The sequence below is a fragment of the Drosophila sulfurigaster genome, chromosome 3, assembly GCF_023558435.1.
Source record: "Drosophila sulfurigaster albostrigata strain 15112-1811.04 chromosome 3, ASM2355843v2, whole genome shotgun sequence".
Lineage (NCBI taxonomy): Eukaryota > Metazoa > Arthropoda > Insecta > Diptera > Drosophilidae > Drosophila > Drosophila sulfurigaster.
This window is the reverse complement of record NC_084883.1, coordinates 52,260,238-52,273,679: the sequence shown is the minus strand read 5'-3', so window position 1 is coordinate 52,273,679 and position 13,442 is coordinate 52,260,238. Positions and strand designations below refer to the sequence as shown.

At 41.5% G+C, this 13,442-nt stretch overlaps 3 protein-coding genes across 6 annotated transcripts in view; all 3 read left to right on the top strand.

Annotated features, from left to right (window-relative positions):
- Positions 1–7,692, top strand: part of LOC133840363 (uncharacterized) — a 36,462-nt gene extending 28,770 nt beyond the window's left edge. For all 4 annotated transcript variants that reach the window (XM_062272153.1, XM_062272154.1, XM_062272155.1 and 1 more), the window contains 5 exons: positions 1,519–4,466; positions 5,716–5,927; positions 5,998–6,238; positions 6,962–7,088; positions 7,152–7,692. In XM_062272153.1, coding sequence (XP_062128137.1) covers positions 1,519–4,466; positions 5,716–5,927; positions 5,998–6,238; positions 6,962–7,088; positions 7,152–7,217 — 3,594 coding nt within the window. In that variant the 3' untranslated portion in view covers positions 7,218–7,692. The remainder of the gene's footprint in view (positions 1–1,518; positions 4,467–5,715; positions 5,928–5,997; positions 6,239–6,961; positions 7,089–7,151) is intronic.
- A 1,175-nt stretch (positions 7,693–8,867) lies between these two features.
- Positions 8,868–11,355, top strand: LOC133840364 (rab5 GDP/GTP exchange factor). Its single transcript, XM_062272157.1, has 3 exons — positions 8,868–9,155; positions 9,223–9,787; positions 9,841–11,355. The coding sequence occupies exons 1-3, from the start codon at positions 9,014–9,016 to the stop codon at positions 11,240–11,242; spliced, it is 2,109 nt and encodes a 702-aa protein (XP_062128141.1). The 5' UTR covers positions 8,868–9,013; the 3' UTR covers positions 11,243–11,355.
- A 316-nt stretch (positions 11,356–11,671) lies between these two features.
- LOC133842662 (calumenin-B) lies at positions 11,672–12,897 on the top strand. Its single transcript, XM_062275857.1, has 2 exons — positions 11,672–12,198; positions 12,252–12,897. The coding sequence occupies exons 1-2, from the start codon at positions 11,736–11,738 to the stop codon at positions 12,764–12,766; spliced, it is 978 nt and encodes a 325-aa protein (XP_062131841.1). The 5' UTR covers positions 11,672–11,735; the 3' UTR covers positions 12,767–12,897.
- The last annotated feature ends 545 nt before the right edge of the window (positions 12,898–13,442 follow it).

The following is a 13,442-nucleotide window of genomic DNA, read 5'->3' as shown; positions in this document are numbered from 1 at the left end:
ACATTGTATTGACGTTATCAACAATTTTATTTCATATGCTGGAATTTTTATTTAAAAATAATGTTTATTTAACACAGAAGTTTTATGATCGTATCTTTGTATCTGATTAAAATCTTATCCAGTTATTTTAATCCATTTATAAACAATTGCCTATTGACAGCTCACAATCCACAAACATGCTATATATCAAGTGTTTTACGATTGTTTCCCATCTACTCGTATTATTAGATGAGTTCAATACAATTTCGCCGCATTGTTTGATTCTTTGAATACCTTGAATTGTACTGAATTGATGTGTGCCAAATGGCAAATTTCGTCTACTAGAATGCTAATGATTAATGCAAAATTCTTCGAGTATTATCATTATTGCTAATGCTAACTATAAATTTAATATGATTTGGAATAATATTTAAGAATAATAACTTTATAAATACTAACGAATATGAATAAGCTAATAAATTTCCATTTTGCTTTAAAATCCGATCATCGCTAAGAGGAATATAAACTTAGCAGATATAGCTGACTAACTATAAATATAGATTTTTTATAACTTTATACTAATAATTATAGTAATGCCAAGATAACAATTATTATTAAATTTGCCTTGACATTTCATCGTCGCAATAAGCTAATATTATACATGAATAATTAATATTTTACGACTCTAATAATAATAATAATAATTAATTTCCAAGAAAATTTATTTAAAATTTGCCTTGAAATTTGGTTATTGTCATTTCCCAAAGAAGCAAAAAAAAAACTGTGCTGTAGTTTTTTATTTTCCTCATTAAATTACAATAATATATTCAATATACCTTCGTACTTTAAATTTTATAATTTAAAGACAATAAATATTTATTTTAAAGTAATATAATTTATTTGAAATCTAGTATAAAGGGTACCTTGAAGTTTTAAAAGCTGTTGATTTGTTACCTTCTGAAGGTTTTAAACGAAGTCTAGATCAATTTTAGACGCAAGCCTTAAGGCTAGAGTGTAAACGTTAAAAAATCTAACATATTTTACTTTCAATTATAATATAATATTTTTTTAAATCCAGTATAAAATTTACCTTGTTTTAAAAGTAGTTAATTTCTTACTATTCTCAAGGTTTTCAACCTTCCATAGTACAAATCAATGGTAGTACAGATTAACATTAAGAAAACCAACATATTTTAATTTCAATTATAATATAAATTATTTGATGTATGTGTATTATAAAATTTACTTTTAAGTTTTAAAAAGTGTTGATTAGTTGCGTTCCGAAGACTTTTAACGTAACGTAAATCAATTTTAGTCGCAAGCCTTACGGCTACAGTGTAAACGTAAAGAAAATCTAATATATAATATTTTAGTTTCAATTTAATATAATTTTTTTTTGTAGTATTAAAATTACCTTGAAGTTTTCTGAAAGGTTTTTTACGTAGTGTAAATCATAATTTTAGTCGCAAGCCTTAAGGCTACAGTGTGAACTTCAAATATCACACTTAACATATTTTTTGCTTTCTCCCTCTCCCTTAGCTCCTGGAGGCAGAGGATGACTTTGCCACGCTGGCCAACTCGGACATCGCTCAGTTGTGCGCGGAAAGCATCTTCTGGTGGCGTCGCGTGCTGCTCGCCTCGCGATCCTCGACAGCGGTGCACACGCTTCTCGCCCGGAAGCATCACATACTTCGCGTGCGTCGCTTTGCCGAGGGTTTCTTTGTGCTGGAGCAGCCACGACATGCGGCTGCTGGTTGCCACGATCTCAACAGCAGTCCAGGGCAGCAGAATTGTCAGGGCTACGCAGGAATTGCGGAGTTGGCGCGACGCAGTCGCTATCTGCAATCGCTGCCGCCGCTGCCCGTTCACTGCACGCCCATCGATGGGGATGCGGCTTCGTTACCGCTGATCTTCGAGGATCGCTATGTGGTGCCCGGATCGAGCTATGGACGTCGCCGCTCTGGCAGCGATCCCCAGCTGGACGAGACGTCGACGGTGGCGAGGAAGAAGTCGACGGTGCCGGATAAAACGCATTCGTCGAGCAGCCTGAATGGCACCAAGGATTGCCTTGCCTGTCACTTTGACTACGACTATCCGGCGAGCAATGGCAACGGTCCAGCGCATCCGCATGCCAAGTGCGTGGTCACTCCACGCTTTGCCCTGGGCGGAGAAGTACTCCAAGCCAGCTTGACCATTGCACCGAGTAACAAAGAGGCGCAACCTGTGGCGTTGCGTCACAATCTGTCCAGACACTCGGTGACGGGATTGCTCGAGGATCTCGATGTGGATGAGGCAACGTTGCCCACGCGGCACAGCAAGTCGCTGGATCAACTCGATGGTAACGTGGAGACGCCAGTGTTGGCCCAGTCAGCGTGTAATCCTCGCCAGGTCAGCTATAACACGTTGCCAGCGGGTTTGGCGCGTCTTCAGGCCGATGATCTGATGCGCAATATTTGCGAGTTCCGACAGCGTTACGGACATCACGGCAAGTTTGATTACCTCAACGAGATCAAGCTGCTCAATCCGCCCAAGCAACAGCAACAACAGCAACCCCAGCAATCACAGCAGCAACCACAATCGATGGCTGCTTATAATTCGCTGCCCAAGAGCATGGTTCCACCTCGTAATTCGTATCCACCGCCACCTCCTAGTCAGTACACGACAATGCCCAGGAGCAGCAGCTCGCAGATACCACGTGCTGTGGAGATTGCTCGCGTGCGTGTCTCGGACATCAAGGAGATGTTGCGCCAGGGACAGGAACAGCAGCAACAACAGCAGCAACAGCTGCGCAAGGAGTCGAGTAGCTCGGAGAGCGACATGATGCAGAAGCTGCAGTTGCTCAGCTCCAGCAGCGTGCCCTTTCGCCTGGATGCCACCACAACGACGGCAGCCAACAGCAACAACAACACAAACAGCAGCGATCCCAACACAAGTGGTTTCAGTGAATCGTTGCCGAATCTGGCGCCGCCACCTGAATTCGATTCGGATGTGCGACGACAGCGCAGCAATTCGACTTCATCGCTGAGCGAAGAGAGCGGTTGGGTCAGCAGTCGACGCAGTTCGTTGGCCATCTCCAGTCCGGATACGATCACGAGCACGGGGCAACAACATCGCCAGCATCAGCGACACACGCAACTCAATCTGGGCATGGGAATGGGACTGGAGACGCGACTGAATGGCGAGCAGCTGCGATTGCGATTGCAGAAGTTGCTCGATCAGCAGCAGCTGCAGCAGCAGCAACCACACAAACCCACCAGGAAACGTCAGTCAGCGGGCAACAGTCAAAGTCGAACTCCGGCCCGACAACCGCAGCAGCAGGAGCTGCACAAGAAAACCTCTTCGGTGACGCTGACCATCAAGAAGGAGCGTTCTCGGTATCAACTCGATCGTCTGCGGCATTTGCCCAATGGCGAGTCCACCGAGGTGGAGGATTTAGAGCGACCACCGCCACGTCATCATCGCCAGAATCGCCACAAGGCAACCAACAACAACAACAACAGTAATGCAAACAAATGCGAAAAGTCCAAGTCGGACTTTGATATTACAAGCTTGAAAGATTTGCAGCCACTGGAAACTTTGTGTTTGCCGCCACCGCAACAGTTTCAGGATCAGGATCAAGAGCAAGAATTGGCGCCTTTGGTTGTGGCGCCGCCGCCGCCGGATGAGTTCAGGGATCCGCCTCCAGAACCAGCGCCAGTCACAGCTCCAGCTCTAGCTCCAGCTCAAGCTCCTTTGCCAGCTGCAGTTCCCTTGCCAGCTCCCGTTGCGTTGTCCAAGCCAAAGAGCAAAGTGTTGGCCTGTCATGTGGTGCATGCTCCGCCGTTGAAGGAACGTCAACCGATTGGCGCCATTGACAATCCAGTGTATCACATCTACGAGTCACTGCGTCCCATGTCCACGCCGGCCATCTTCAGCAACAAGCCAGTGCTCAAGTCGCACAGTTTGGCGGAGCTGAAGCGTCCTGCACAGCAGCAACCACAGCAGCAGCAATCGCAACAGCAGCAACATCAATGCAAGCAACCGCTGCCGGAGAACGAAGCTGACATCGAGCAGGATGAAAACAAGGAGAACTCCAATGGTCAGCTGCAACTCACACGTGGCAAACCAACGAACGGTTCCGTCTCCAAGCACAAGCGCAAGGCGCAGCAATCGAATCAGGAGCAGAGTCCCAGCATTTCACTTTTGGAGTTCGAAAAGTGTCGCGAGGAATTCCGCAAGCAGATCAAGTATCAGGGCAACATTTACTCCGACTATGTGCAGCTCGCCTCGGAGTTGCCCTATTTCTACATCAGCGACGAATATCGCGCCTTCTCGCCCAATGGCATGCATCTCGTCATCTGTGTCCATGGCCTCGATGGCAACTCTGCGGATCTGCGGCTAGTACGCACCTATCTGGAGTTGGGATTGCCTGGAGTTAATCTCGAGTTTCTCATGTCGGAGCGCAATCAGGGCGACACATTCTCCGACTTTGATACCATGACTGATCGGTGCGTATACTTAATTAAGCATACGTGAATGTAATAACTTCATCTGACTATTTGTTTATTTGTATTAAAACATAATCTCAACTAATGTATAGTAATGAAAAGTAAACAGCATTTTTTAGCCCATTCGAGTTTGTCACAATTTCGATATGTTAATTAAAGAATTATATTTATTACTTATTTAAAAAACAATAATTCTAGAGATGTTAGCCTGAAAGGGGTTTTAGATTTCGTCCGCTCACCTTATTATAGATAGATATTGAAACTTTGATCTCAATACTTGCACCTACGTATACTTAATTAAGCATACGTAAATGTCAGAACTTCATCTGAATATACAGCTAGCTGTAAACTTTAAAATAGCAGTGCGAAATAGAGAATTACGTTTATGTTAAGAATTGCGAAATACTATAATAAACACAACTTCAAGATAAAATTTAGTTACAACAGCTTAATGCTCATTTGTATCAACACATACAAATTCCTCTAAAAACTAAAGAATAGTAATGTAAAGTCAGCAGCATTTTCAGGATCAAGCGAGTTTGCCATAATTCCGATCTTTCTTCGTCAAAAATGTTATTTTGGCATATTTTAGGAATAATATTTGTAGAGATGACAGCGTGAATTGAGCTATATATACAAACCTTGATCTTAATAATCGCACGTGCTACGTATACTTAATTAGGCATACGTATTTTTAAGAGCTTTGTTTGAGCTCGAGTTACGAAAAGCGAGCAGATATATATATATAATTGTGAAGGCATTTTCAGCGCATACAAAAATAACTGATTTCTGAAAATTTATTTATCTACGAACATATAAAAATTATATCAATATTGAATTCAAGAAACACATTTGTATCGCAAAAAACGTCCAATGCAATCGCGTCTTAGTTGGTATATGGTATATAGTATTTTGGATATAGTACTAAGTAAGTACGATATACCAAATATGGCCTTTGGTATATTTAGTTGGTATATTTTTAAAATATGTCTTAATTGAATAAATGAAAATATTACCTTCGGTATATTTTTGTGAATTTATTTGGTATATTTTTAAAAAATATGCGCTTGATAAATATACCAAATACGACATTCCGGCATGGTTGGGTAATTTATGTATATCATTCGGTATATTTTCGAAATATTGTTTTATTTAAAATCGGTAGCGAATGTACCTTTCTCACTTATTATATATTTTTATTATATAATAAATAATTACAACTTACTCGCATGCTTTCTTATTCCTCCAGGCTGGTAGCCGAGATCCTCTATCACATCGACAGCTGCGGGCTGAACCCAGCGCGCATCTCCTTTGTGGCACATTCGCTAGGCACCATCATCGTGCGCAGTGCTTTGGCGAGACCTCAAATGCGTCCACTCTTGCCGCGACTCCACACCTTCCTCTCGCTTTCTGGGCCTCATCTGGGCACGCTTTACAACACAAGCGGGCTAGTTAATATGGGTAAGCAGTAGCTTTATAAGAATTCTCTACAACACTCCTAATCCATTCCTTTGTTTCTCTCTGCTTTTAGGCATGTGGTTCATGCAGAAGTGGAAGAAGTCGGGTTCGCTGCTGCAGCTCTGTATGCGTGACACAACGGACATGCGCAACAGCTTCCTCTACCGGCTGAGCCAGCGCAGCACTCTGCATCACTTCAGCAACATTCTGCTCTGCGGTTCCAGCCAGGATCGCTATGTCCCCGCGCACTCAGCGCGTCTGGAACTCTGCAAGGCTGCCATGCGTGATACTTCTTCATTGGGCACGATCTACAGGTGAGAGCCAAAGTTGTTTGACTTTCTATGTTAATCTATAAAATATAAAATATAAAATCTATTATATTCTGCCTAATATACCTATAAAACCATTGAGGTATTTTTGGGTTTAAAAAATATAATTTATAATGTCTCCAAATTGTTTACTATTTTCGTAATATTTTATGTATGTGTTCTTTAACTTAAAATTCATTTTTTTAAATTAAAATTTACTTATTTACTTACTATGTAAACTCTATTGTCCAAAATATAGTCAGCCTGTGGTTCCCAACAGATTTTTCTGGACTCCCCTTGAACAAAATTGACAATACTATATATTCTTATAATAAGTATATTTCTAGTTTTCAATCAAATTTAATTTGAAATTTAGTAAATACATTAAATTATATCTTTAACTCTCATTGACCGTAGATTCACTATAAAGTGATTGTCCCGATACGAGTATTGTTCTTTTAATTCTATAGTACAAAATGTAACCAGAGCATCTAAAGCCTTCAGGCTTAAATTTAAAATATGTTGGTACCTCCCAATAGATAGTTTTTGGCTTCTCCCGAAGCTATGAACAAATGTTACACATTCATATTAATTATGATTAAATTTTTAATTTTATATGTGGATTCAAATTTTCTATCAATATATTTCTAGCTTAGATATTAATCTGCTTATCATAAGATATAATTATCTAATAAATTAAATTCTTTCTTCAATTCTCATCTACCACAGGGAAATGGTGCACAATGTGATTGCTCCGATCTTGGCCAGGCCAGAACTAACGCTGGCTCGCTTCGATGTGCATCATGCGTTGCCCCACACAGCCAACACACTCATTGGCAGAGCTGCTCACATTGCGGTGAGTAGAAAAACATATCAAGGAATTCTCTTTATTAATATCTACATACTTCATTATTTCCAGGTTTTGGATTCTGAGTTGTTCATTGAGAAGTTCATGTTGATTGCGGGTCTGAAGTACTTCAGTTAACATGGCTGCCAGCGCAAAAGCAAATAGAACTGGAACTAGAACTTGAACTGGAACTAGAACTGTAACTTCAACTGTCAGCAGCCCTTGAAGTTGTGTAGCCCTAAGAGCATAGTACTCATACTCGTATTCGTATTCGATATTTTAATGTTATTTAATATGTAACAACACAAATGGATCTGTGCAGTTTGAACAAACCACAGACAGGGTACTATTAAAAAAAAAGCCGATTGAGAACCACGTTTCTTGAGCCAACAGATTCCACTGCAATTCAGTTGGAATAAGGAATTTATTGCAACAAATTGTTAGACTTGAATTTTATACCATTGCAAAAACACTTTTTCTAGCGAATTGAAAACCTAGTCAAAATCACAACAAAGAAACCAAAAATATTTAATCAAAACCAAAGAACGTTTAATCAAAAAAAAACAAAACAAAAACAAAAACTATAACCATTGCGGCATAACTGTTGAAAACGTGTTGTCGATAAATTACATTTTATAGCTAATAAGAGTTCAAAACAAAAGCAAAAAAATGAAAGCCAAAGACATCATAAGTAGACTAGATCTTAAGTTTAAAACCAACTATTCACGAGACTTTTTGAAACGGTTGAATTGGTAAGCGCGAATCGAATCGCAGTGAAGAAAACTGAATTGAAATGATCATGTTAAGTATACGTAAACTAACGGTAGCTGAGCACACGAATTAAAGGTTGCATTTCGATAACTTTAGCAGATTTAAAATGTATTAGCAATTTGTGAGACTAATTAAATGAAAACAAAACAGAAAATGGTTTTTCCAAATCTTTATACTGCTAACATGAAAAACCAAATAATATAACATGCGACTATGGGTAGAAAAATGATATAGAGTAGCGTTTACTAGAGAAGTTTGTAGAGTTGAGTAATTCAAAATGCATTTGTGGAGTGCGTCAATTAAGCTGGATATTATGGGTGTGTGCAAAAGGTCAAATCTGAATATATAGATATATATATATATGTTATTGGGAACAACAAACAAGTTAGTCAAAATGAATCGACATGTAGAAAGCAGTTAGGTCAACTTGAAAATTCGTAGTCTAGTGTAGTAGCGTTCTACTTACATACATATACATACATACTAGTTATGTGTTTTCTGAGCTTTTTTTTTCAAATTGTTGTTGTGAACCATTTAGCTTGCCTATATATCAAATTTCTTTGTATACCTTTTTGGAAAACTACCCGTTTTTTGACTATATATACCAGAAGTTGCATTCTACGTGTATAACCGTCCTAATTCTTAAAACTATGTACTATATGAACTTTGCAAAACATTTGATTTTAAACAAAAACAAAAGAAAAACGTCTTTTATGCATACTACTATTTCAAATGTGTGTGTATGTGTGTGTGTGCGTGTGAGCTAATTCCTAAGCCACTTCGATTTTACACAATGTATTCAAAACCAAAACAAAAATATCCCCTAAGTTGCAATTTAAATGTTTTTCATTTCAATAAAATATACTAAAATAAAATTTTAGTAAAATTAACGAACTGTCGTTTTGATTATTGAACAAACACTTTCCTCGATTAACGATTTCGCTGATTTTCAAAAAGATAGCAAATCCGCCGATTATTCGTAGTGCAGCTATCGCTCCGCTGGCAGTAAGTAATTTATCGACCTAGCGTAAGTATCGATGCCCTCGAAGCACAGCTGTTTTATTTGCAATCGAGCGCAGCTTGTTGACGGTGGAATTCAGTAAACTCGGTGTGCAAATTTGTGGAAAATCAGTTCAAAAATCGAAACAAAACCACGCCCAATAATGGCGAGCCGTGCGCCCATGCTACGAATCGGCCAGCAAGATCTAAAGTGTCGTCAAGGTTGCGGGTTCTACGGCAACACGCAGTTCGATGGACTCTGCTCGAAATGTTTTCGCGAGCGCAACGATAAGCAAAGGAAAAGGCGTAAGCGAGACATTTATTCATTTATCTATTGATGCTCAATTAGTCATGCTTCAATGGTGCTTCCCAGTGCTGATTGTTACAGAAAAAGCCACGGAGGATAACAATGATAACATCCCCAGTGGCCCTAGTTCCATTGCCGAACGCAGATCGCCGCAGCATTTGCTCTCGCTGGGACGTGGCAAGAAGCAGCCAGAGACGCCACAGCAGGTCGAATCTCCGAGCACCATGCCAAAGAAAAAGTCCATAGTGCCAGCGGTGCTTCAAAAGACGCTCAAGGGGAAATTTCCCGCAGTCACAAATCAACAGCAGCATCAACAACAGCAGCCACAGCAAAAAAGAGTTCCCACTGCCACAGAGAACCAATTTATGCTGCAACTGCGGCAGATGCGATTGCCCGACGATGCCAAGCACAAGCTAAAGAGTGAGATCAAGCGATTGGATCACGAGATACGCAAATACATGAACACGAACAACGCCAAAAATGTGGATGAACTCTCTGATCTGGTGCAGAATGCTTACACACGCTTCTCCAATGTGGTGCACAACGATCCGCGCTTTGAGATGGCCACAAACGAAGATCGCGACAGTGCAATCGATTTCTTTGAGAAGGTTATAATGACACAGAATCACAAGTGAGTCAGCCAACTGAATTGCGATCTCTTTACTAATCTCTTCTTTTTTTCAGTTTACTCTTTAGTCCATACTTTACCAGCGATGAGGAGAGCGATGTCAAGGTGCAGAAGCGTATACGCCAATTGAGCTGGATCACAGCCAAGCATTTGGACTGCAGCATTGATGAAGTGAATGCCGAGGCACGCGATTTGGTCTACAATGCCATCTCTGAGCTGGTGGGCATTGATTCCTACTATTCGCCGCAGGAGAAATTACTATGCACAGTGCGCTGTTGTCGTCACATCTTTGAGCTGTTGAAACGTGCCACTGGCGGTCCAGCGAGTGCCGATGATTTTCTGCCCGCCCTCATCTTTGTGGTGCTCAAAGCGAATCCGGTTCGTCTTCACAGCAATCTGAACTTTGTCAATCGCTTCACGAATGCCTCGCGAGTGATGAGTGGCGAGGGAGGTTATTACTTTACCAACCTGTGCTCGGCCATTGCTTTCATTGAGAACTTGAATGGCGAAAGTTTGAGCATCAGTGCGGAGGAGTTTGATGCATTGATGTCGGGTGAACAGGCATTCAGTACACCCTGGGAGAGTGCTTTGTTGGCCTGTGAGAGTCTGCATCTCATTTCGGAGAACATGAAGTGCATGGAGCTGCTGCAGAAGCGTAATTCTATGATCAACACTGGCATCACAGACTTTGAACGCGAACTCATCGATTTTCAACGCGAGGTGACCGAGAAAGTGGACACCGTTATGGCCAAGGCGCCACTGACGCTGCTGCCCATCAAGACGCCAGCGTTTCTGATCAAACAGGCGCGTGCTCATCTGGCACAGGATGGCGTTGAGGCGGCCATGGGACACTACCAGTCCAATCTGCTGAGTGGCGCTTTAAGTCAACGCGCTTTGTCCCCAAAGAGCAAAGATATCGCTCTTGAGGATGCGCATAACTTGACACTTAAGGACACCAGCATAAATTCTGTTGGACGCCTTTCGCCACTGCTGCAGAATCAACCGCAGCAGCAGGATCAGCTCTTTGCCTCGCCTATCTTCAATTACACGCCCTTCGATGCTGTCTCACTGCTGGAGGAATCCTCGGATGGTGATGTCATGATGTTGGGTACCGAATTCCAAGGCGGCTTGACCAACATTAACTACGATTTCGATTTGTCTGATCAGAGTGGCGACAACAGCGTGGCCGATGAATCCAAATTGAATCTGGATGAATTTGATCCATTAGTGCAACGTCCGGTTGCTGCTGCAACTCCCTTGCTGGACACCACAACAGATAGTTTAATCGACTGTGATGTGCCCGGCACTGCGGTGTTGTTGCCATCGCCCTTGAAACCGGAGGTGGCGAATTATCGCGGCTTCTCCAACTTTGATATTCCAAGCATTTCCTGTAATACGGGAGATTTCAGTTCTCTCGGCCAGGACGTCAACGAAACGATGGAAACAAACAAAAAATAGTTGTCCTAATTGCAGTCAACAAATTGTAAATAGCTCTTCAATGTAATTGCACATTTATTTATTTATATAAAACCTAACAATCGCCATTATAAATTTAAATAAATAAATATCAATAGCCTAAAAAAGGATTTGTATAAATAGCTTGAATTTATTGACACTGACTTATTGCCATTCAAAATTATAATAAATATATATCAATAAGCCCCACACCATTTTCATACATAATTTGTAAACAAACATATATCTACAGACCACAAGATACAAATAACAATATTATTTATGAATATCTTGACGATAAAAGATTGTTTCAAGAAGCGCTGTGTAATGAAAGTTATCGATACATATTCGATAAGCTGAAGCATTTCGAATTCAAAAAGTATCATACCCTACGGGCATCGATACTTTGCGAAGCTTCATTCTGTGCGTTTGCTCCAACTAGACTTCACTTTTGTTTGAATACTCAAAGCGAGCGGTTGACAAACTCGTCAGCAAAATGAGAATTGGATTATTTGTTTTACTTGTTGCTGGAGCGATAAGCATTGCCGCAGCATCCAGCATACCGGCCGGTGAGTTGCCACACGATCCACTGGAGCACGACTCGCTTCACCACAAACACTTCGAGGGCGACCAACACAATCAACAGTACGACCACGAAGCCTTTCTGGGCGCTGATGAGGCCAAGAAGTTCGATGAACTGACGCCTGAGGAGAGCAAGCGACGTCTGGGTGTAATTGTGGATCGCATTGACGAAGATAAGGATGGTTTCATAACTCTGGCCGAGCTTAAGAATTGGATTAAATTCACACAACGTCGCTACATCGACGAAGATGTGGGACGCGTGTGGCGAAAGAATAATCCGGAAAACAATGAGACGATCAGCTGGGAGGTTTATCGCAAGACTGTCTACGGCTTCATGGATGTCTTGGACAAAGAAGAGCTGGAGCAGGAGGAGAATGGTAAAACCTTTAAAATACCTTTGAGAATTTGTATAATAATATAAATTTTGTAGGCGTCTCTTATAAGAGCATGTTGGCACGCGATCGTCGTCGCTGGGCCGTCGCCGATCTGGATCTCGATGACAAACTGACGCGCGAAGAGTTCACAGCTTTTCTGCATCCCGAAGAGCATCCCAGCATGCGTGACCTGGTGCTGCAAGAGACAACCGATGATCTGGACAAAGATAAGGATGGCAAAATCTCTGTGGACGAATACATTGGTGACATGTATCGCCCCTCCGAAGCCAATGAAGAGGAACCCGAATGGGTGCTCGCGGAGCGTGAAGCATTCACCAAGCATCGCGATCTCGATGGAGATGGTTATCTGACAGAGACCGAGATCCGTCAATGGATTGTGCCCAATGATTTCGATCATGCCGAGAGCGAGGCAAAGCATTTGATATTCGAGGCAGATGTGGATCATGATGAGCAGCTGACCAAGGACGAGGTGCTCGACAAATACGATGTGTTTGTGGGTTCCCAAGCCACAGATTTTGGCGAAGCTTTGGCGCGCCACGATGAGTTCTAAACGGAATGAGAGAGATTTAAACTCCCAACTCGAATGCCAAATAAATTTAGCGATTAAGTAAACAACAGCCACATAATCAACTACTCTGACGAAAGTGCATTAATAATAATAACAACAGACTTCTTAGCTTATATTCATTCATTATGATGTTAAATTGATTTGTTGCCCAGCATTTTCATTGAAAAAACATCCACGTCAGCTGCACAGCTTCTTGGCGATTGGTCCATGGCGTGATAGTGGATGAGAAGAGGGGGAGAGACGAAGACGAGTGTATTCATAATTTCACTGTTTATGGACACGTCATGGACACAGATAGATACTCACACACACACACACATGCATATGCACTCACTCACACACACACACACTCATAGAGAGTGACATGTGTAGAAGGCGTCCGCCTCTGTAACATAAACATAAAACGCTTTTGTTGTTGCGCCGCTGTGCTCGATTAATTTCCAGCTGCGAGAACATTCCAACAGCAACAATAACAACAACTACTACAACTACAACATTAATTCCAAATCTCTCGCTTTGGACGCTGATTTCATTTCTTTGTATGCTTTCAATCTTTTCATTTTTTTGCTGTGATAAGCAAAATTGTCAATGAATGTTGAAATTGAAAACCAATGGAGACCTGTTGAGGTCGCTGGAAATTTTGCTCACTATATAAAAA